The sequence below is a fragment of the Diceros bicornis genome, chromosome 1 (genome assembly GCF_020826845.1).
Source record: "Diceros bicornis minor isolate mBicDic1 chromosome 1, mDicBic1.mat.cur, whole genome shotgun sequence".
NCBI classification, from domain to species: Eukaryota; Metazoa; Chordata; class Mammalia; order Perissodactyla; family Rhinocerotidae; genus Diceros; species Diceros bicornis.
In genome coordinates, this window is record NC_080740.1 from 58653314 (window position 1) to 58674779 (window position 21466).

Genomic DNA, 21466 nt, shown 5'->3' on the forward strand with positions numbered 1-21466 from the left:
AGTGGGAATAAAGAAATGAACCTCAAATTTGTGGTATGAGTAAAATTATTGACAATAAGGTTATTTTTAGGTAAGAGCATTATGAAAACTTTATTTTGTTTTATTTTTACTCTTATGGGTATTTTCTGTGTTTTTCTATAATAAATATGAATTATTTATGTATTTTAAGTCACTTTTCAAAACATACTTTTTCTAAAATAAATACTTACATTTATTGAGTGCTTACCACATTTTAGGCATTGCTGTAAGCATTTTACCTATATTGTCTCATTTAATTCTGACGACAGTCCTCTGAGGAAGATAGTGTTTTCACCCCCATTTTGTAGATGAGAAAACCAAGGCTTAAGGAGGGTAAGCAATTGCCCAGCTTCTTGTAAGTGAATCTATACACGTGATAAAATGTCATAAAACTCTACAGACAAACACACCCACATACAAATGAGTACATGTAGGAACTGGTGAAATCTGAATAAGGTCTGGGGTCTAGTTAACAGTATTGTACCTATGTCATTTTCCTGGTTTTCATATTGATTTGACTATCCTCATGTAAGATGTTACCAGTGGGGGAAGCTGGATGAAAAGGACCAGCCAGAGACCTCTCTGTACTTTTCCTGCAACTTTTTTCATATTTCTTCTTCTATAATTAGACTCACATAAATAAATAGTTAAAAAAATAAGTTAAATAAAAAGTTTTAAAAAATCAAAAGTTTTAAAAAAGCTTGTTATAAGGATTACAAGTGATAATGTGCCTAGGGCAGTGGTTGGATACATTGGCATTTCAATACATGATATTTTCTTTCTTCACCGTTCTGGGAGTGACTATTTTCATAGTTATGTAATAATAACAGCCTCCCTTTATTGTGTTTACTATGTGCCAGGCCTATTTTACATGCGTTATTTCATTTAATAAAGTCTATAAAGTGGGTACTTTTATTATTCCCCTTTTGCTGATAAGAAAACTCAGGTTCTGCAAAGATAAATCTCTTCTCCACTTGCTAGAAAGGGACAAAGCCCAGATTTACACCCAGGCAGCCTGTGCATGACACCACACCCTCCCCCTCAGGGTCCAGCTCAGCGTACTGCATAAAGGTATGCTTTGAACCTTGGAAATCATCTACTCCTTCTCAGTTTACATGTAAGAGAACAGGCTCAGGGAGGGGAAAGACACCCAATAAGTCTGCGACTGAGCAGGAAGAGAACCCAGTCTTTGCACTCCTGGGCCAGGGTATTTTCCAGTGCCCACACCAGGGCTGCTTGCCCACACAGCACATCTCCACTGGGCCCCATCAGGAAGACTGCTGGTGCCCACAGGAGACCTGTGGTTCCCACTCACATCCCTCACCAAGCTGCCCAGCTCAGGGCCCTCAGGGCCCAAGTGGTGGAAATGGGGCCTGGGGAGAGTGGAGGCATGGTGGCTCTAATGCTGGCAGCCTTGGAAGCCAGGGTAGTTGGGGCCACAGAGAGGGCAAGGGCAGACCCTCTGAACTTTGGCAGGAGTGGGGCTGGGAAGGGAGGATGTGTATGTGAAGAGTTATTCATACCAAATCCATGCTCCTGTTCCCCTCAGGCTCCCTTGAGTCACTTGCCCCCACTTGGGGCACATTCTTGAAGTGGGTGGTCACAGGGATTCCCAGCCCTCTCAGGCCCTAGGCCAGTTTCTATTCCTCCTGGATCTGAAACCAACTGCCCCCTCAGACTCAGCACCTGGTCCCCAGCTGGTAAAGTGACTCGTTCCTCTAATTCCTGTCCTGGGACCTCCTTGGACTTGGGCGAATCTCTCCAAGTCCAGACCTGGGGTTGGTGGACAGAGCCAGCTTGAGTCCCGTTTCTCAGGGAGGAGATGGGTCCCAGGTATCTAGTGGGGAGTTTGACCCACATTCAGATAGCCTAATTGGCCCTCTCTCCCCATTCCTGTTGCGCTCCCCCAACACCCCATCCCGCCAAGCAGCCCACGATGGGCCAGGGCAAGGCAGAGGATCAAGGACCCCTCCTTGCCATCTCGCCATCTCGGGGCCCCGGCGGGTCAGCTGGGGAAACGAACTCCTCCGCTCCGCCCACGGGAGCAGCAGAGAGATGCGGTCCACGGGGAGCAGTACCCTCGTGTGGCCTCCAGGAGAAGTGCAGCTCATTTCCCAGCCCCTCCCTTTCTATGCGCTCATTGAAAAAGTATTTATTGAGTGCCACTAGGTGCTTAGGGGCAGCGGTGCAGAAAATAGATAAAATATCTGCTCCGTGGAGGGAACATTCCAGTGTGTAAGTGTGGAGGGGCAGGCAATAAACGACAAACAAATAAATGAAGCAGTTACTAGCAGTGATAACTGCTAGGAAGAAAATAAAACAGAGAAGTGTGATGGAGAGTGACCTGAGTGAACACTTAGGACTGGGTGGGAAAGGAAGGTTTCTTTGAGTAGGTAACGTCTGAGATGAGACCTAGGTGACAGTCATGTGAGGATGGGGTTGGGGGGGGAAGCTTTCATTGCAAAGAGAACAGCTATAGCTAAGACCCTCAGGCAGGAACAGGCTTTGCATAACAGACCAAGGAAAGGAGTGAGCAAGGAGAAAAGGGTTGAGATGTGGTCAGGGAGGTGGGCTGGGGCTGGACTATAGATCTTGTAGGCCATGACAGTTTGATTTTTCTTCTAGGAGTAACGGGAATGTATTGGGTGAGGTTTTTTTTTGTTTGTGTTTTTGTTTTTTTTTGTGAGGAAGATCAGCCCTGAGCTAACATCGGTGCTAATCCTCCTCTTTTTGCTGAGGAAGACTGGCTCTGAGCTAACATCTATTGCCAATCCTCCTCCTTCCCCCACCCCGCCAAAGCCCCAGTAGATAGTTGTATGTCATAGTTGCACATCCTTCTAGTTGCTGTATGTGGGACGCGGCCTTAGCGTGGCCGGAGAAGTGGTGTGTCTGGGCGCGCCCGGGATCCGAACCCGGGGTGCCAGTAGCGGACCGTGCGTGCTTAACCGCTAAGCCACGGGGCTGGCCCATATTGGGTGAGTTTTGAGCAAAAGAGTAGTGTGGCTTGATTACCTTTTAAAAGGATCCCTGTGGCTGCTGTGTGGAGAATAGATTTTGGGCAAGGAAGAAAGAGTGGAAGCAGGGAGATTATTGCAAGAGATTAGAAAGCTACTGACATAATTTAGGTGAGGAATGATAGTGGCTTGGATCAGGGTAGTAGTGTTGGAGGTGGGGCGATGTAGTTGGATGCTGGGTATATTTCAAAGGTAGAGACAACAAGACTTGCTAATAGATCACATTCTCCTTTGCTCATTTAGCTCCAGGAACTCCTTCACACACACACCCTAGATGGCTCCTCTGTCCTCACTGGTGGGCTGAATTAGAGGGGCAGACCCCAAGGATACAGCTACATTGGGGAGTTTCCAGGTGTTGTCGGACAAAGGAATTTAAGACTCAGGCATTGTGTTCTCCGTGAACCGCCTCCACTTTCCATCATTAGCCCTTTTAACAGGCAGAGCCTCTGCCTGCTGTCTCCCTTACCCTGCCTGGTTTCTATAGACCTAGTTATTTATTAGGTCTCTGTTTGTCCAAATGGATGCCCTTAGGGTGTGTTGGTGATACCCAAAACAGTTCTGGCTGTTTGGTGTTTGTATTTGATACAGAGTAGAGGGCAGCATAATCTGGGGGTGTCAGTCCTCAGACCCAGGCCAGCAGCTTACTCCTGTCTATTTACACAAAACACAGTGGGGTCAGACCTGATCCCACAGGAAATGCACACAACACTTTGGCCCCAGGTTGAGCATTTCTGGAGAGCCTGGGAAAGTTCAGGCTAGCCTTACAAACACTCTCAGGCCAGTGAGGGGTGGGGAAAGCAAGCAGGGGCGGAGGTGAGCCAGTTGGCTCTGGAGTCAGCAGGGCTCTTGCTCTGTTTGTGTTGTACTGCATGGGGGGTGCACTATAAATGCAGCCTGCCAGAGGGCCTGTGGCCTCAGAACCTAGGACTAGCCTGGCTCCCAAGAGGCTGTGCAAGCCTCACCAAGATGAAGCTACCAGGCCAGGAGGAGTTTGACATCTCCAATGCTTGTGAAAATGTGCCTGTAGGAGAGGTAGACAGTGGCTCTGGCTCTGGTTCCAGCCCTGATGGCCCCTCAAACACAGACAGCAGGGAACTAGGGGTACCCAAGGACCCTCTGCTCTTCATTCAGCTGAATGAACTGCTGGGCTGGCCCGAGGCACTGGAGTGGAGAGAGACAGGCAGGTAAGTGGGACCCAGGCCAGTTTTATGGGGTCCTTCCTCTTCCCTAGCTGGGGCCTCCTCCATGACCTCCAGCTCCTCTTGGCGGGTATTCTCACCTCCAATCAGGAGTCCCTCTCTGTGTTCCCCATTTCAGGCCCTCACCCTCCATGATGCTCAGCTTTCTCTGCAGTCTAATTTTGAGTTCCCCAAGATCCCAGATGAGGGGTGACTGCCCAGGGAGGGGCACACTCTGCACAACTGGGCCCAGGACTCCACCATTGCCCTACCTTCCCTAGCTCTCCTGTGTCCCCACTCCTGGACCTGGGAGAGAGATGTCCCCAATAACGCTGTCTACCCCTCTCCACTACAGGTGGGTGATGTTTGAGGAGAAGCTGGAGGTGGGTGCAGGCCGGTGGAGTGCCCCCCACGTGCCCACCCTGGCACTGCCCAGCCTCCATAAGCTCCGCAGTCTATTGGCCGAGGGCCTTGTCCTGCTGGACTGTCCAGCTCAGAGCCTCCTAGAGCTCGTGGGTATGTTGGGAGCCTTTGCAGGGTGGGCCTGGGAAGCCATGCCATTTCCCTAAGATATACCCCCAAAGTCTTGGAATTTTCCAGAGCCCACCCTACCCCACCCAAGGGATTATCCACCCTTGTCACAGGGGGGAGATGGAGAAGCAGAGTAGGGGAGCAAGTTCTTGGTCCCTGTATTCCCTGAGACTCCCAGAAGGGAAAGGGACCTGGGTGGAGAGGGGCGGGGAGGAGTTCAGGGACAGGAAAGGGTTGGAGCCCCAACTCTGTTCTCCAGAGCAGGTGACCAGAGTGGAGCTGAGCCAGGAGCTGGGAGAGCAGCTGCAGGCCTTGTTGCTGCAGAGACCCCAGCACCTCATCCAGACCACAAGAACCAGGCCTTGTTGGGGTGAGAAGCCCCTCCCTGGGCCCAGGACCCAAAACTCTGGGGTGGGAGAGTCCCAGATCTCCCCTGCACCTTCCTAGACCAGGAGTGGCCTAGCCTCAGCTCAGACCTCAACCCAGAACCCCAGGGCGAGAGGAAGCGGGGGTAATGGTGAGGGAGAAGAATGGAGGGGCTAGAACCATAACAGCGGGAGCTCTGTGGAGGGACACTCTTGGGAGGCTCTGCACCAGGAGCTTTACACGCAGTATCTCAATTAACCCTCACAACCACCCTGTGAGGTAGCACCACAATTATCCCCATTTTAGTGATGAGAAAACTGAGGCTCAGAGTGGGGAAGGGTGTGCTCCAGTTTTCACAGCTTGTCAATGGCAAAGCTGGTCAGGGAGCCCTGGTGGGTCCACCCCCAAAGTCTGTGCTCTTCATCACTGCATAATCCTGTTTTGAAGGGTCTGCCCATCCAAGAGAGGCTTCTCATGATGAGGAAGCCCCACTGAAGGAGCAGGTTTGTGGCCCGTCCCTGGGCAGGGCTGGGAAGGGGTCAGGGATTAACAGGGTCCCACCCTCCACTAGACTCCTCCGTCAACATCTCCCTCTCCAAATAACCCTCATCCTCTGTGTCTCCTTGAACCCGCATCCAGCATCAGAACCCCCTGACACAGAAGCTGCCTCCAGGGGCTGAGGCAGCAGCTGTGCTGGTAGGAGAGCTGGGCTTCCTGGCACAGCCCCTGGGTGCCTTTGTGCGACTGCGGGATCCAGTAGTGCTGGGGCCCCTTACTGAAGTGCCTCTCCCCAGCAGGTGAGGCTGCTGAGTGGGAGTCAGGGATCCTGGAGCCCAGAAGAAGGGCTTTTACCGGGGAGGAGATTGGGAGGTCTCTGGTCCAGTTCTCTGGGGTTTTGTGGGGGATGGTGCTCAGTAGTCTGGAGAGAGGGTAGTGGTCAGTGCTGCAAAGTAGGTGTGCATGTGAGTGTGTGTGTAGGGGCTGGTAGGGAGGTCAGAGGTCAGGGCTGCCCCACGGGATAGCAGCCTCTGACCCTCCCTGGGGCCTGGTTCCTTCCTCAGATTTTTCTGCCTCCTCCTCGGTCCCCCCGCACTGGGAAGAGGCTACCATGAGATGGGACGGGCAGTGGCTGTCCTCCTCAGTGACCCGGTGAGCTGGGCAGGCATGTATGTGTGCATGAGTGCGTGTGTGCATGCATGCACATACATAGGCTCATGTCAGTGAGTGTGTGTAGACTCCATATGTGTGACAGTACAGCAAAGGGGCAGAGTGTGGCTTTGTGTCTGTGAGCATGAGGACTGAAGTTTCCTTGCTACCACTGTAGCCCCTTACCTAGTACAGGGCTGGCACCCAGTAGGCACCCAGTACATACTCATTGAATGCATGTGTTGATGAATGAATGCTTGAATGACTTGTCTGCCTATGTGACTTGGTGTGTCTAGTTTTGAGACTGCGAAAACGCATCACGGGTCCAGATTTGCATTTACTGCCCCTCTGTGCACTTATCCTCAGCAATTCCAGTGGTCAGTTCGTCGGGCCAGCAACCTTCATGACCTTCTGGCAGCCCTGGATGCCTTCCTAGAGGAGGTGACAGTGCTCCCTCCAGGTCGGTGGGACCCGACAGCCCGGATTCCCCCGCCTAAATGTCTGCCCTCTCAGCACAAAAGGTATCTGCGGGTCATCGTCCCATATAGATCCTTCCCCACGGGCCTTGGTCCAGTTCCACTGTTGAGGAGTGGGGGGATCCCAGGAAAGAGACAGGGACTTATTTTTGAATTTGGAGTCCGCCGGCAGAGGCACGAGCAGCCGCCAGGGGGCAGGGCGTCGTGCACTCCCGCGCCGAGTAGCGGACTGATTGGAGATCCTCAGCCAACCTGGGTTCCCGTTCTCAGGCTCTCCTCGCACCTGCGGGAGGTCAGAGGCTCCTTTGGTCGGCGTAGGGCCCCGGCTGAAGACAGGCACAGCCACCGGCTGCACGCACCCAGCCCAGAGTTGCGGCGGACGGGCAGGTGAGGCGACCTGGGTTGGGAGCAGGGTAGGAGGAGTCACGGGGGTATCGAGGTGTGCTTACTGTGGGAGGGGGTCACCTGGCCACAGGGAATGTAGCGGGAATAGGGGCGTGGGATGTGGGAACCTGGATCACTGACGACCCACGGGCGGGAGGCTGTTTGGGGGCCTTGTCCAGGACGTGTGCAGGAAGGCCTCGTGGTACCCCAGCGACTTCTTGGACGCCCTGCACCCTCAGTGCTTCTCGGCCGTGCTGTACATCTATCTGGCCACCGTCACTAACGCCATCACTTTCGGAGGTCTGCTGGGAGAAGCCACCAACGGTGCTCAGGTGGGTGGGGGGAGGCATGAGGGGGGCAGGCACAAGCTTTGGTATTCCACCAACCATGCCCTTTGCCCTTCCCGGGGACTATGGGTGGGCTGAGGAGGCTCCCTGGAAGCTTGGGTTCCTGTGCTGAGGACACCAGGGTCCTTTGCTGACAGGGTCCCTTGTCGCTGCTAGGGGGTGCTGGAAAGTTTCCTGGGCACGGCAGTGGCTGGAGCTGCCTTCTGCCTGATGGCAGGCCAGCCCCTCACCATCCTCAGCAGCACTGGGCCAGTGCTGGTCTTTGAACGCCTGCTCTTCTCTTTCAGCAGGTAGGAGAACTCCCCCACCTCACCAGATCCTCATAGCCTCACCCTCAGCCTGGTCCTCGCTGGATCAAAAGGGAAGGGTGGGAACTGTTTGGCTCCAGGGGCACCTGACTTGGGTTAAGTGGGGAGCAGAACACCCCTGCCAAGCCCTGCCTGTCTCTCATCCCCCAGAGATTACAGCTTGGACTACCTGCCCTTCCGCCTGTGGGTGGGCATCTGGGTGGCCACCTTTTGCCTGGTGCTGGTGGCCACAGAGGCCAGCGTGCTGGTGCGCTACTTTACCCGCTTCACCGAGGAAGGCTTCTGTGCGCTCATCAGCCTCATCTTCATCTACGATGCCGTAGGCAAAATGCTGAGCTTGACCCGTGCCTATCCCATCCAGAGGCCTGGCTCTCTCACCTATGGCTGCCTCTGCCAGTTCCCAGACCCTGGAGGTGGGTGAGAAAAATAGGGAGCTTGGTAGGATGAGAGAGGACGCAGGAGGCGCAGGGGTTGTCCCCTTGCTGTCTCCCACTGGTTAAGTTCAGCAAAATGCTGAGTACTTACTCACCTGATAACCAGCACCACTCTTCTCACTCTGGTTCTGAATTAATCGAGAAGTCAGTCGACAGAGCAGGCGCAATATCATCCTTATTTCTGACAATGCTGATAGAAGAACATGCTTACATCTATGGGTGAACGAATGATGAAACCCGAATTAGATAGACTTACTCACCCAGTCACGGCTGCTCTGGACAGGGACTGTCTTGCCTCAGAGGAGCAGAGCTAAATGCATGCATGGGGGCCGGCCCAGTGGCGTAGTGGTTAAGTTCGCGTGCTGTGCTTCGGTGGCCCAGGGTTCGCAGGTTCAGATACCCAGCACAGACCTACACACCACTTATCAAGTCATGCTGTGGCAGGCGTCCCACATATAAAGTAGAGGAAGATGGGCACGGATGTTAGCCCAGGGCCAATCAGTCTTCCTCAGCAAAAAGAGGAAGATTGGCAACAGATGTTAGCTCAGGGCTAACCCTCCTCACCAAAAAATAAATAAATAAATAAGAGGAGAGAGAGAGAAGAGGAAGAGGCAGGGCCAGTCATGCCCAGCTTCTTCTCTCAAATTCACCAATCAAATAAATTGCTGCTCTTCCCCTGGGTCTGAGTGACTGATCAGGTAGAGGGAAGCTCAGAGTATTATACTTGTACATATCCCTCCACATGGAAGGAAACACCAGGGCTGGGGAAGAAGTGTCCTCTCAAGGGTGCCAGACTCTCTGCTAGACATGAACAAGACCAGTTCTGGCCATAGTGGAAACCCACAGATTTATGTGCTGATCTATTGAGCAGACATTTGCTGGGTACCTGCTCTGGCCAGTCCTGTGCTGGGCACCGGGATACAGATAGGTAGGGAATTTGAAAGGATGATGGCACGAGGCAATGTCCTGAGGAGCACAGACTTGGTAGCAATTGGAGTCAGCAGACAGATGAGTAAGAACTAAGAATTCTCTGATTCAGCTGGACATGTGAGATTAGGCTCCTGGGGGGCTGGAGAAGGTTCCCAGGATAGGAGTATACACCTATATTCTTCTTTGCTTCCCAGGAAATGAGTCTCAGTGGACAAGGACAAAACTGAAAGACAGAGATGACATCTTAAGCGTGGTAAGGGCCTATTCTGGGGAGGGGCTGGGAAAGAAAGGGTGGAGGCCCAAGAAGTCAGTGATTCCTGGCTCTTCCTGCCCCGCAGGCTAGGGAAACTCTCAGACATCACTGAGGTCCAGCCGTTTGCTGTGGCTGGAGACCTCCTGTCCTGGGCCCTTGGTGTCTCAGTGGGCGCCATATTCCATCATCCATAACTCCATCCCTGACCACCCCTCCATGCAGGACCTAGGCCTGGTCAATGCATCCTTGCTGCCCCCACCCGAGTGTGCCCAGCGGGGAGGCCGCCCTCGTGGCCCTAGCTGTCATACCGTCCCGGACATCGCCTTCTTCTCCCTCCTCCTCTTCCTTACCTCCTTCCTCTTTGCCACGGCCCTCAAGTATGTAAAGACCAGCCGCTTTTTCCCCTCTGTGGTGAGTGTCACCTCTCTTTCTGTGGAAGAGGGCTGGCTCTTGGCCTTGGGCCCTGTCTGTAAATGGGAAAGGGTGCAGAAGGAGGGGGATGGCGGGCCTGAACCTGACTGAGTGTGCACTGTGTGGCCAGGTGCGCAAGGTGCTTGGCGATTTCTCCTCAGTCCTGGCCATCCTGCTGGGCTGTGGCCTCGATGCCTTCCTGGGCCTAGCCACGCCGAAGCTCATGGTGCCCAGAGAGTTCAAGGTGAGAGCTGGGAGTGTAGGACAGAGGGAAAGCAGGGCCAGCAGACAGGACCCTGGAGGAGGAAGATGCATGGATCCCACACTTCTCCTCTTCTAAACTTAAGAATCTTCACTCATAAAATAGAAACAGTAATAATAACAGCCTCACAGAGTTGTTGTGATGATTAGTGAGGTGTTGCGCCAGACACATAGTGAGCACAGAATAGTTGGTAGCTATTAGAGGTGAGGGGTTAATAGGATGGGTTCTGGTCAGCCAGCCCTGGGTTTGAGTTCCAGTTCTGCCACTTCCTGGCCATGTGACCTTAGGCAAGTTAACCCACATTTCTGAGCCTTAACTTATTCATCTATAAAATGGAAATAATAAATTCCAATAGTTCCTACCTCGTAGGTTGTTTCGAGGTTCACAGAAGATCATGGTGTAAATCATTTACCACAGTACTGGGACTGGCACATCCCAAGACCTCAATAAATGTTAACTATTGTTGCTGTATGTTCTCCCCACCCTTGGCCTGGCCCCACCCACTACACTATTTCACACTCTCTTCTCTGTACCCCCGGTTGCCTGCTCTGATCCCATAAAGCTGGAGATCCCTCTCCGGGACATGACAGTGCACAGGACAAGGCTTAGCACTGACTTAGCATTTAGACTTGGCCTGTGCCTTTGGAGACCTCCCCTCCAGTTTCCCCCCAGGACAAGAGAGCAGGGGGACTCCAACTGGGACAGCCTCAGGGGCTCAGAACCCAGACAGCAACTGGGGTCCCCTCCCCCACACAGACGCCTGTAATCAGAGCAGACGCAGACACACCCAGCCCTGCCCCTGCCCCAGATCAAGGCAGGTCTGAGCCTGAGTTGCCCCACCCCGGATGGTGGTGGTGGGGTTCCTAGGAAGGAGGGCTCTATGCACCAAGAAGTGTGGGCAGGCTTTATCCACCACTTCCCCCTCTGGATGGGGTGGGGGGAACCCAGAGAACTGAAGTCCAGAGCCCCTGGCTCCAGCCCAACCCCCAGGGTGGTGCCCCTCCTTCTGCCCTCTTTTAAAGCACTGGGATACTTTGACTCAGCTGTGCACATGCACACGCACTGCTCCCACTTAGCTCCCACCTAGCCTCCAGGGTCTTAGAGTGGGAGGTGGGAGTAGTTGGGGGCTGGGTAGCAGGGGTTGTGGAAGAATGCCAAGGCTGGGGGTGCAGGTGAGGTGCTCTTGGAGACCCTTTCCAACATGTCCATGGAACACCCTCCCCCAGCCCACACTCCCTGGGCGTGGCTGGTTGGTGTCACCTTTTGGAGCCAACCCCTGGTGGCTGAGTGTGGCAGCTGCCCTGCCTGCCCTGCTGCTTTCAATCCTCATCTTCATGGACCAGCAGATCACAGCGGTCATCCTCAACCGGGCCGAATATAGACTGCGGGTAAGTCCTGCCGGGTAAGACCTAGGCCCCTAGACCAAGGGACAGAAGCCTCAGGGTAGGGTACTGGCTCCCCCTCTCCCACCCCAGAGGACAGAGGGCCCAGGCTTGGGCTAGCTTCATCCTCATTGCCCCACTACCTGTAGAAGGGAGCTGGCTTCCACCTGGACCTCTTCTGTGTGGCTGTGCTGATGCTGCTCACATCAGTGCTTGGGCTGCCCTGGTATGTCTCAGCCACTGTCATCTCCCTGGCCCACATGGACAGTCTTCGGAGAGAGAGCAGAGCTTGTGCCCCAGGGGAGCCCCCCAGCTTCCTGGGCATCAGGTGAGGCCAGTATTCAGGAGGCTGGAGTGAGAGGTGGGCAGCAAGGTGGGGTAGGGGGGTAGAAGGCAGAGTTATTTGGGCAGCTTAAATTCTAAGCTGGTGACTCTGGTGGCCTCCCTCATTGCCCCATGAGCACTGCAGTGGGGTGAATGGGTGGGTTCTGGGCTCTGAGATGTGTGTGTCAGATCTTCTCCTCTCCTCCCTCTGCCGTGGCACTGGGAGGGCCCTCAAGAGGAACATCATCTATGTGAGGGTGGAGGCAGCCAGGGCTGAGCGAGGGTGAGCTGCCACCTAATAATCCCCGCTTGATGTAGTAGCACCTCATTGATGTTACAAAGTAACCATCACAAAAACAATTTTGTAACTGTTGGACACATAATCTAACTCCCGAAAGTCTGTGAAATCAATTTGGTAAATTGTGAAATGAAAGTCTTTATGGCAGTGTAAGAATTGCTAATTTTCCATCAAAATAAAAAATTTAAGGGGCCGGCCCAGTGGCGCAGCGGTTAAGTGCAGGCGCTCTGCTTTGGCAGCCCAGGGTTCACAGGTTCAGATCCTGGGCGCGCACCAACGCACCGCTTGTCGAGCCATGCTGTGGTGGCATCCCATATAAAAGTAGAGAAAGATGGGCATAGATGTTAGCCCAGGGCCAATCGTCCTTGGCAAAAAAAGAAGAGGATTGGCATTGGATGTTAGCTCAGGGCTGATCTTCCTCACAAAAAAAATAAAAAAAGAAAAAAGAAATAAAAAATTTTAAAAAAGGGCAACTATGAGCCTGAGCTGATAGAGAGGCTTGGGACCCCCATATTGAAGTGCCCTATCCTCTCCTCTCTACCAATTTTTCACACCAAGCTAAGGCCCCCTCCCTGCCTGTGACTGCTGGGGGATCCCTCCACTTCCCTCCTGCCAGGTTCAGTAGTGGGGTCTGGCTAGTGTCTGCAGCCTGGATCCCCAGGGGCTCTCCCAGACCCTGGCTAACTCCTCCCTCTCCTCACAGGGAGCAGAGGCTGACAGGCCTGGTGGTGTTCATCCTCACAGGAATCTCCATCTTCCTGGCACCTGTTCTCAAGGTACCTTTATTAGACAGGCTGGTGTCAGGGGTAGGGTGGTAATAATAATAAACATGGCAAGAATTGACACTGACTGAACACTTACTGCAACCCCAGGCACCCTGTTTTCTCCATACTCAGTCTCATTTAATCCTCACATTAACCCTGAGAGGCATACGTACTTTACAAATGAGGAAGCTCAAGGGGAAAGAGGTTAAGTAGCTTAGGAGAGACCACCAAGAGAGCTAGCTTTTCAGATCTGAGAACCCAAACTCTTATCCAGTGGGTTTTCTACCCAGTGGAGCGGGGTGTGGGCCCGCCACCATCCCCTAGGGGCCAAGTGCTACCTTTGCCCCAGCCTCCCAACAAGCCTTGGACTAAGAGTGTGATCATCACAGCCCAGAAAATCTTTGAGGCAAAACTCTTCACTTCTCCCTCACCAGATGTTTAGAGAACACCTGTTGTGTGCAGGGCTCTGCCGGGCACCAGGGAGAAGGGGTGGGGAGGGCAGGAGTATTGAAAAGGAATCTGGAACCAAGCCCCTGTCAGCAACACACACACATGAACAAAAATTAACAAGTCGTAGCAGAAAGGTTCAATAAGCCAAGACAGCTGAGCAGTCAAGGAGGGTGTGGAGAATGGCACACAAGAGTCACTGTCAGGAGGACAAGAGGTTAGGGGAGGGAAAGGTCACAGCAGCTGGGTGAGAGTGGAGTAGTTGAAAGAGCCAGATGGACCTGATCAGCCACTTACTAACTAGGCGACTCTCATTCAGCAGATATTTACTGAGCATAAACCATATGCCAAGCACTGTTCCAGGGACTGGGGACATAGTGGTGATCAAAAGAGATCATTCACTCCCTGCAGTCTGGTGAGAGGAGACATAAAAAAAAATTAAAACAATAAAATAGGATAATTTCAGATCGTGATAACTTCATGAAAAATAAAAGAAGGTAAGGTGGTTAAGAGCACCAGGGGCCTACTTTAGATTGGAGTGTCAGGGAAGACCTTTCTGGGTGTGATGAGATGAGTAGTGAGAAGCATGAGTAGTGAGAAGGAAGTCAAGGAAGAGCATTTTAGGTGGAGGGAACAACAAAGCAAAAGGCCTTGCGAGGAGTAGAAACAAACTTCAGCATGTTGGGGGAAGGAAAGGAGGGCAGTGTAGCAGGAATAGAGACAGCAGAGAGGAATGTGATAGATAGGATTGGAGAGGTAGGTCAGGTAACGGGCAAATTACTTAGTTTTTCTGAAATCCAATGTCCCCGTCTGTAAAATGAAGACAATTGTATAATTTACCTCATCTGGTTGATGTGGAGATTCAATGAGATCAGGCATGCAAAGTGAGAAAGGAATGGAAAGACCTTGGGTAGGCTTAGATGCTGGATGCTGGAGGCTAGGGTTGAGCCTGAGGGGGGTGTCTGGGCAGCTGGCAGAGGTGAACTCCTTTGCCAGCTCTCCACTTCTTTCTACCAGTTCATCCCAATGCCCGTGCTCTATGGCATCTTCCTGTACATGGGGGTCGTAGCAATTAGCAGCATACAGGTGAGCCCGTTAAAATTGCCAAGCAACCCCATTCCTCCTCCTTTTCTTTCCTGCTGGTACCTCCTGCCTACACTTGCCAATTCCCCTCTATCCTCTTTTCCTGCCTCTACTGGGCACAGGGACTCTGCTGCCATGCTCTGGATGCAGAGGGGCCAAGGGGAATCTTCTGACCACACCCTGTGCTGGGCTTGGATAGCTAACGGTGACACCCTCCAGGCTAGCTGAGTACCCTGCTTTCCTCCTCTTGTTCCCCCAGTTCATGAAGAGGGTGCAGCTACTATTGATGCCAGCAAAATACCAGCCAGACCTCCTTCTCTTGCGGCATGTGCCTCTGAACAGGGTCCACCTCTTCACAGCCATCCAGCTTGCCTGCCTGGGTCTGCTCTGGATAATCAAGTCTACCCCTGCAGCCATCATCTTCCCCCTCATGGTGATTCAGGGTTGGGTGGTGTCCTGGGAGACTCTGAGCCACAGGGAGTGGCCAAGGCCTCCACAAGAAGAAGACTCTCCCCTGTCTCACTTGCCCTGGCTCTGCCTGGTTGGAAATCCTAGGACAGAGAAAGAGGGTCAAAGAGGGATGCTTACAGATGGGTTAGTCCTGGGATACCTGATTCAACTCCTTTCCCACCCTCTTTGGGCTGATTAACCACAGGTAGTATCATAAAGCCCTGAAAACTGAGGCCCTGGGAGAGGCAATGCTGGTACTTTTGTTGTTCAGTGAGGTAATAACATAGGTAGCTTCTGGCCTTGTTCTTATTCACTGAGAAAGTTAAGAGCCATGGGCTTTGCAGTAGGACAAATCTGGTTACCACATCCCAGCTGTGTGACCTCTGAGAAGTTACTATACTCTCAGGGCCTCAGTTTCCTTCTCTGTACAATGGGGATAATTATTATATCCACTTCATAGGAATGTGTTGGATTCAGTGAAATAATACACAATGCCTCGCACATAAGAAGTGCTCAAATGTTACTCTATTTTTTTTTAAAGATTTATTTATTTATTTACCCCCCCACCCACCCAAAGCCCCAGTAGATAGTTGTATGTCATAGCTGCACATCCTTCTAGTTGCTGCATGTGGGACGCGGCCTCAGAATGGCCAGAGAAGCAGTGCATCAGTGCGCGCCCGGGATCTGAACCCAGGCCGCCAGCAGCGGAGCACGCGCACTTAACCGCTAAGCCACGAGGCCGGCCCTCAAATGTTACTCTTGTTAATGTTCCTACTGCTGTTGCTGACAACCCTGGCCTTTGTTTCTGTCCCTGCAGTTGCTGGGCCTCGTGGGGGTGCGAAAGACACTGGAGTGGGTCTTCTCACCACAAGAACTCCTCTGGCTGGATGAGCTGATGCCCGAGAAGGAGAGGAACATCCCTGAGAAGGGGCTGGAGCCAGAGTACTCATTCAGCAGAAGCAACAGTGAAGATGTGAGCTCCAGGAGGGGCTCTCTCAGGAGAAGGGGGTAGGGCTGGGGAGAGCACTCTTGTCCAGGAGTTGTCCCTAAAGTCTAATATCTCCATTAAGCCTGAAGATCTGATCAACACAATCACTCCCCTCAGCTCCGTATTGACATGGGCACACTGAAGGAGTGAGGGAAATCTTTCTTCATAGGGCAGGGGCCCTGGTTTATGAGCCCATGGGGGTGGAAAGGGCTGGGGACACAGCTCTAATGGGCTGTCTTTCTCAACCCTGATCTTTGTCTTGGTCTCAATGTGGGTTAATATCCTTTCACTCTCTGGGTCCCTTTCTCTCTTTGTCTTTCCGTCTATTCCCAAATCATCTTGGGATCTCTGTTCACAGTCGGAGCTGATGTATCAGCCGAAGGCTCCAGAAATCAACATCTCTGTGAATTAGCTGGAGTAGGAGTCTGAGGGTGGAGACTCCAGGAAACACAGCATGAGGTGAGGGTGTGAGGGAAGTGCCCCAGGCGTCGAGGAAGGGAGGTCAGCTCAGATTTTGGAAACCTCCCGGTGTGTTGACCAGCCCTGTTTTCTCTTTATGCTCCAGTCCCTCAGGAACCTTAGAGTGGGGGAGGGGGTAGTAAGGTGTCTCCAGAGGGAAAAAGGAAACAAGCAAGTGTACCTGGGCTTGGCTCCCTGCGGCACTGAAGTCTGGCCGGTAGAGGGAGCTCAAGCTCACGCCAAACTGGATGTGGAAATGGGAGGTGGGGAAGGGAAGGGTGCGATGAGAAAGGAATGGGAAGGAGAAGGGAGGAGAGAAAGGGAGGGTAAAGCTCCCTCCTGCTTTCCTTTGCTTTGGAGGCTCCTCCCCTAGGCTGCTGAGAACCACGCTCCAGACAAGTGCCAGGATTCTCTGTCACTTGCCCTCTGCCATTCCTTCATTTTACTCATCCATTTATCAGAACATTTTCTGAGGACTTATGGAGTATCTAGGTAGTAGAGAGACAGTGGTAAGACAATCATAGTTGCTGATCTCAGGAAGTTAAAATTCTAGTGGGAAAGACAAACAGGCCACTGTTAGAGTGGGATAGTGCTGGCTAAGGGAAGCACAGGCTATGGGAGCAGAGAGGCCTCTGAGCCCTCCTTGGAGGGTGGTAAAGGTGGGGTGGTAGGAGTTGGGAAAGGCTTCCAAGAGGAAGTGATCCACAATTTGAAATCTGAAGAATGAATAGAAGCTAGCTAGGACAAGATGGAGGGAAAATGTTCCAGGCAGAGGGCACAGCATGTACAAAACCCTGGAATTTTTCCCCCTTGATAAGATGAACTCTCTTTTGGGCCACAGAACACCCTCCTCTCCATGCCTCTCCAAGCCCAAGAGCCCAAGAGCCTCCACCACTTGCAATGGAAAATTCTAGGGGCTAGAAAGAGAAAGGGCGATTCACAGGCTAGCCCAGAACAAGATCTCCAGGGCTTTCCTTATCCCCTATCACTGCTTTGCTCTGTTCTTTGCCCTACTGTGTCTCTGAGCACTTGCTCTGACCCCACTGTGTCTTCTCTCGGTTCACAGGTGTTTACTCAGGAAGTCAGGACATTGTTGGCCTTTGGCTTAACTGTCAGATGCTCAGTCCGCTGGGAACCTGGAACAATGGGGCAAGACTGGAAGGCAGCTGGCCAAGACCTCAGTCACCCTCTTGAGCCGGGGGTGGAGAGTGGCAGGGAACAAGTAGGTCTGCTTTGTGGTTAGGAAAGGCTAGTAAGCCAGAGGGACTGACCAGGCCCCGTTCACTCTCTGCCCCATTACAGGGACCTGAGACCAGAAGCCCTTCTCATTTTGAACTTTCTGTCCTCACAAATTCTCTTTTACAGAATTGGGGTGGGGGGGTGGTGTCATCAGGGAACTCTTTTTGGCTTGCAAAAGGGAGAAAAAGTCTCTCTTTCCAGAATAAGTATTCCTCCATTTGAAACAGTTTTTTACACATAAAAATAATCTTTATTGTATTGTATTTACAAAAGTAAATGAGATTACTGCAAAATATTGAAACACTACAGAAATGTATAATTTTGAAATGAAAACCATCCCAGAGATAAAGTGTTCACATTGTATATTGGTCAGATTTATTTCAATGGATACATTAATATTTTTATTAAAATGGGATTACACTGTTGAGTTCTACAACATGCTTGTCACTTAATATACATTGAATATTTTCCTCATGTCAGTATATACATATTTACCTCATTCTTTTTGTCATCTGCATAGAATAAATAACCTTGTAAATTGAAAAAGATATCAGATATACAAAAGAGTATATAAAATGTTTCTGCAAGTGCAAGAATTTCTCCAGAGTATATACCTAGGAGTGGAATTAAAGAGTGGAAATAAAGAGTAACAATGAAAAGAACACCTGTGTATCCAACACTCAGGTTAAAAAATAGGATATTTCTAGTACCTCAGAAGCTCCTCTGTATATTCCTCCCAGAATGCATCCCCAGTTCCAGGCAAACAAGATATAAATTTTACAGTAATTATTTTTTTGCTTTTCTTTATGGTTTTAACATCTATTTATGTATCTTTATGTATTTATTATTTTCCCTATTTTTGAGCATTATATAAATGGAATCATAGTGTATGAATTCTTCTGTGACTGCTTCTTTCACTCAACATTCTTTTGAGAATCAATCATGTGGGTGCATGCAACTGGAGTTAGTTCATTTTCATGGCTGTGTAGCACTCCATTGTATGACTCTACCACAGTTCAATCACCCATTTTTCTGTTGACTCAAAGAATTCACTAATGAAGCCATCTGGACCTGCTGCTTCCTTTGTGGAAAATTTAAGTTGATTCAAATTCTTTAATGGTTATAGGAATTTTTTGTTTAAATTAAAGACTGTTTTTATTTTTTAGAGCAATTTTATGTTCAAGTTTTCAGGTTCTTTATTTCTTCTTTAGCCAGTTTTGGTGAATTGTATTTTTCTAGGAATCTATTCATTTTAACTAAGTTTTTATATTTATTGGCATAAAGTTATTATAACCTTTATCTGTTTAATCTATGTAGCACATTTAGTATAGTTCCCTTATCATTTTTAATATTACTGTGTATTCTCTTTTTTGTTCTTGGTTACTCTTGCCAGATGTTAGTCTTTTTTATTAGTCTTTTCAAGTAACTAACTTCTGGCTTTGTTGGTCTTCTCTATTGAATGTTTTCCTACTTTATTAATTTCTACTATTTATTATTTCCTTCCATTTCTTTAGACTTATTCTGTTATCTTTCTAACTTCTTAGCTCATTATTTTGAGCCTTAGTTATTTCCTGATGTAAGTACTACTGCTGTAGAATTCCTTCAAAGTACCACTTTAGGGGCTGGTCCTGTGGCTTAGCAGTTAAGTGTGCCTGGTCCGCTACTCCCGGGCGTGCACCGATGCACCGCTTGTCCGGCCACGCTGAGGTGGCATCCCATATATAGTAACTAGAAGGATGTGCAACTATGACATAACAACTATCTACTGGGGCTTTGGGGAGGAAAAGGGGGAAAAAAAAAAAAGGAGGAGGATTGGCAATAGATGTTATCTCAGGGCCGGTCTTCCTCAGCAAAAAGAGGAAGATTGGCATGGATATTAGCTCAGGGCTGATCTTCCTCACAAAATAAATAAATAAATAAAATAAAATAAAACAACTAAAAAAAAACAAAGTACCACTTTAGCTGCATTCCACAAGTTTTGATATAGTATTCTCATTACCATTTATTTTAAGTATTTTCTAATTTCTACTATGATTTCCTCTTTGACTACAAGTCAAACAGGCCACTGACAGGCGAGTGGTTGAGAAGTGCATTTAAAAATTTTCCAAACAGGGCCAGCCCAGTGGTGCAGCGGTTAAGTGCATGCGCTCCACTTCGGCAGCCTGGGTTTTGCAGGTTCAGATCCTGTCAGATCCTGGAAGCGGACTGACGCACTGCTCATCAAGCCATGCTGTGACGGTGTCCCACATACAAAATAGAGGAAGATGGGCACGGATGTTAGCCTAGGGCCAATCTTTCTCACCAAAAAAAAAAAAAAAATTCCAAACATATATTTTTTCCCCTTAATTATCTTTTTGTAACTGATTTCTAACTTAATTGCATTTAGACATTTGTGAGGCTAACTTAATTGCATTTAGACATTTGTGAGGCTAACTTTATGGCAGGTGTGCAATTTTTGTCAATGTTCCATGTGTGCTTGAAAAGAATGTTTATTCTCCAATTTTGGGGAGTAATTTTCTGTCTGTTTCTATTAGGCCAGCCTACTAATTGTGCTGTTCAAAATGTTCTATATATTTCATGACTTTTTTGAGGGTCTGTTTGATCTATCAAATACTGGAGGAGGTATGTAATGTACATACTATGATAATGAATTTGTTAATATCTTTGTAGATATGTCAATTTTTGCTTTTATGTATTTTTAAAAGCTGTGTTATTGGAGCTTTCTAGTTTAGAACTGTTATATCTTCCTGATTAATTGATCCTTTTACTATTTTGTAATGGTCTTATTTTGTAGTGACTAGTAATGCTTTCTGCTTAAAAGTTATTTTGTCTGCTAGAAATATAGTTAAATCAGCCTTCTTTTGGTTAGAACTTACCTATATTATATATTTACATTCTTTGAATTTTAGTCTTTCTGTGTTTTTATGCTATAGGTGTATCTATTATATCTAGCACATAGCCAGAATTAGTTTGTTGTTTGTTTTTTTTTTTTTGGTGAGGAAAATCAGCCCTGAGCTAACATCCAATGCCAATCCTCCTCTTTTTTTTTTGCCAAGGAAGATTGGCCCTGAGCTAACATCCGTGCTCATCTTCCTCTACTTTATATGGGACGCCACCACAGCATGGCTTGACCAGTAGTGCCTCGGTGCGCGCCCGGGATCCCAACCTGCGAACCCAGGCCGCCACAGCGGAGTGCGCGCACTTAACTGCTTGCGCCACCAGGCCGACCCTAGTTTTTGTTTTTTTTAAAATTCAATTTGATAATCTGTCTTTTAGCTAGAGGAATCAGTACATTTACATTTAGAGTAATTACTAATATATTTGGTTTTGTTTTATTTGGTTTTCTATTGTTCTGTTTTTCTTTTTCTTTTCCCTTTTCTCACCTTATTTTGGATTGATTGAGTCATTTTTGTCTTTTCTTTTTCTTTTCTGTTTTCCTCACTCTACTCATTTGGGACATGAGAAAAAGAGAAGGCAAGGATGACTCCAATGTTTTTGGCCTAAGCAACAGGAAGAATGGAATTGCCATTGACTAAGTTTATATTTGGGCATTTTAAGTATGATGCCTTTTTTTTCTGTTGCTGAGGAAAATTCACCCTGAGCTAACATCCGCTGCCAATCTTCCTCTTTTTTATATGTGAGCTGCCACTACAGCATAGCCACTGACAGGCGAGTGGTATAGGTCCACGCCCAGGAACTGAATGAACCCGGGCTGCGTTAAGTGGAGCACCCTGAACTTAACCATTAGGCCAACGGGGCTGGCCCAGTATGATGCCTTTTAGATAATCAAGTAGAGATGAGAAAACAGGCAGTTGGACACACAAATCTGAAGCTCCGGGGGGAGGTTTCAGTCAGAGAAAAAAATTTGTAAGTTTATTAATGTATAAATAATATTTAAAACAGACTAAATAAGATTGCCAAGGGAGTGGATGTAGTTAGAGAAGAGATCCAAGGACCAAATCTTGGAACACTCC

At 49.5% G+C, this 21466-nt stretch overlaps 1 protein-coding gene and 1 long non-coding RNA gene across 2 annotated transcripts; one reads left to right on the plus strand and one right to left on the minus strand.

Moving 5' to 3' along the window:
- Positions 1-3985: 3985 nt before the first annotated feature.
- On the plus strand, positions 3986-16511 carry SLC4A9 (solute carrier family 4 member 9). The gene is given in 22 exon segments (XM_058541890.1): positions 3986-4216; positions 4492-4522; positions 4525-4726; positions 5001-5111; positions 5555-5610; positions 5747-5904; positions 6169-6256; positions 6620-6774; positions 7000-7116; positions 7271-7445; positions 7617-7750; positions 7919-8181; positions 9327-9385; positions 9608-9796; positions 9927-10040; positions 11285-11446; positions 11590-11768; positions 12766-12838; positions 14291-14359; positions 14616-14789; positions 15624-15779; positions 16153-16511. Coding segments are annotated over 22 exon segments (2937 nt in total). The 5' UTR covers positions 3986-3998; the 3' UTR covers positions 16207-16511.
- On the minus strand, positions 7254-8405 carry LOC131406204 (uncharacterized). Its single transcript, XR_009220083.1, has 3 exons — positions 8298-8405; positions 8030-8175; positions 7254-7415 (listed from the first exon to the last, which is right to left on the minus strand). It is a non-coding gene; the product is annotated as an uncharacterized LOC131406204 (long non-coding RNA).
- Positions 16512-21466: the final 4955 nt, after the last annotated feature.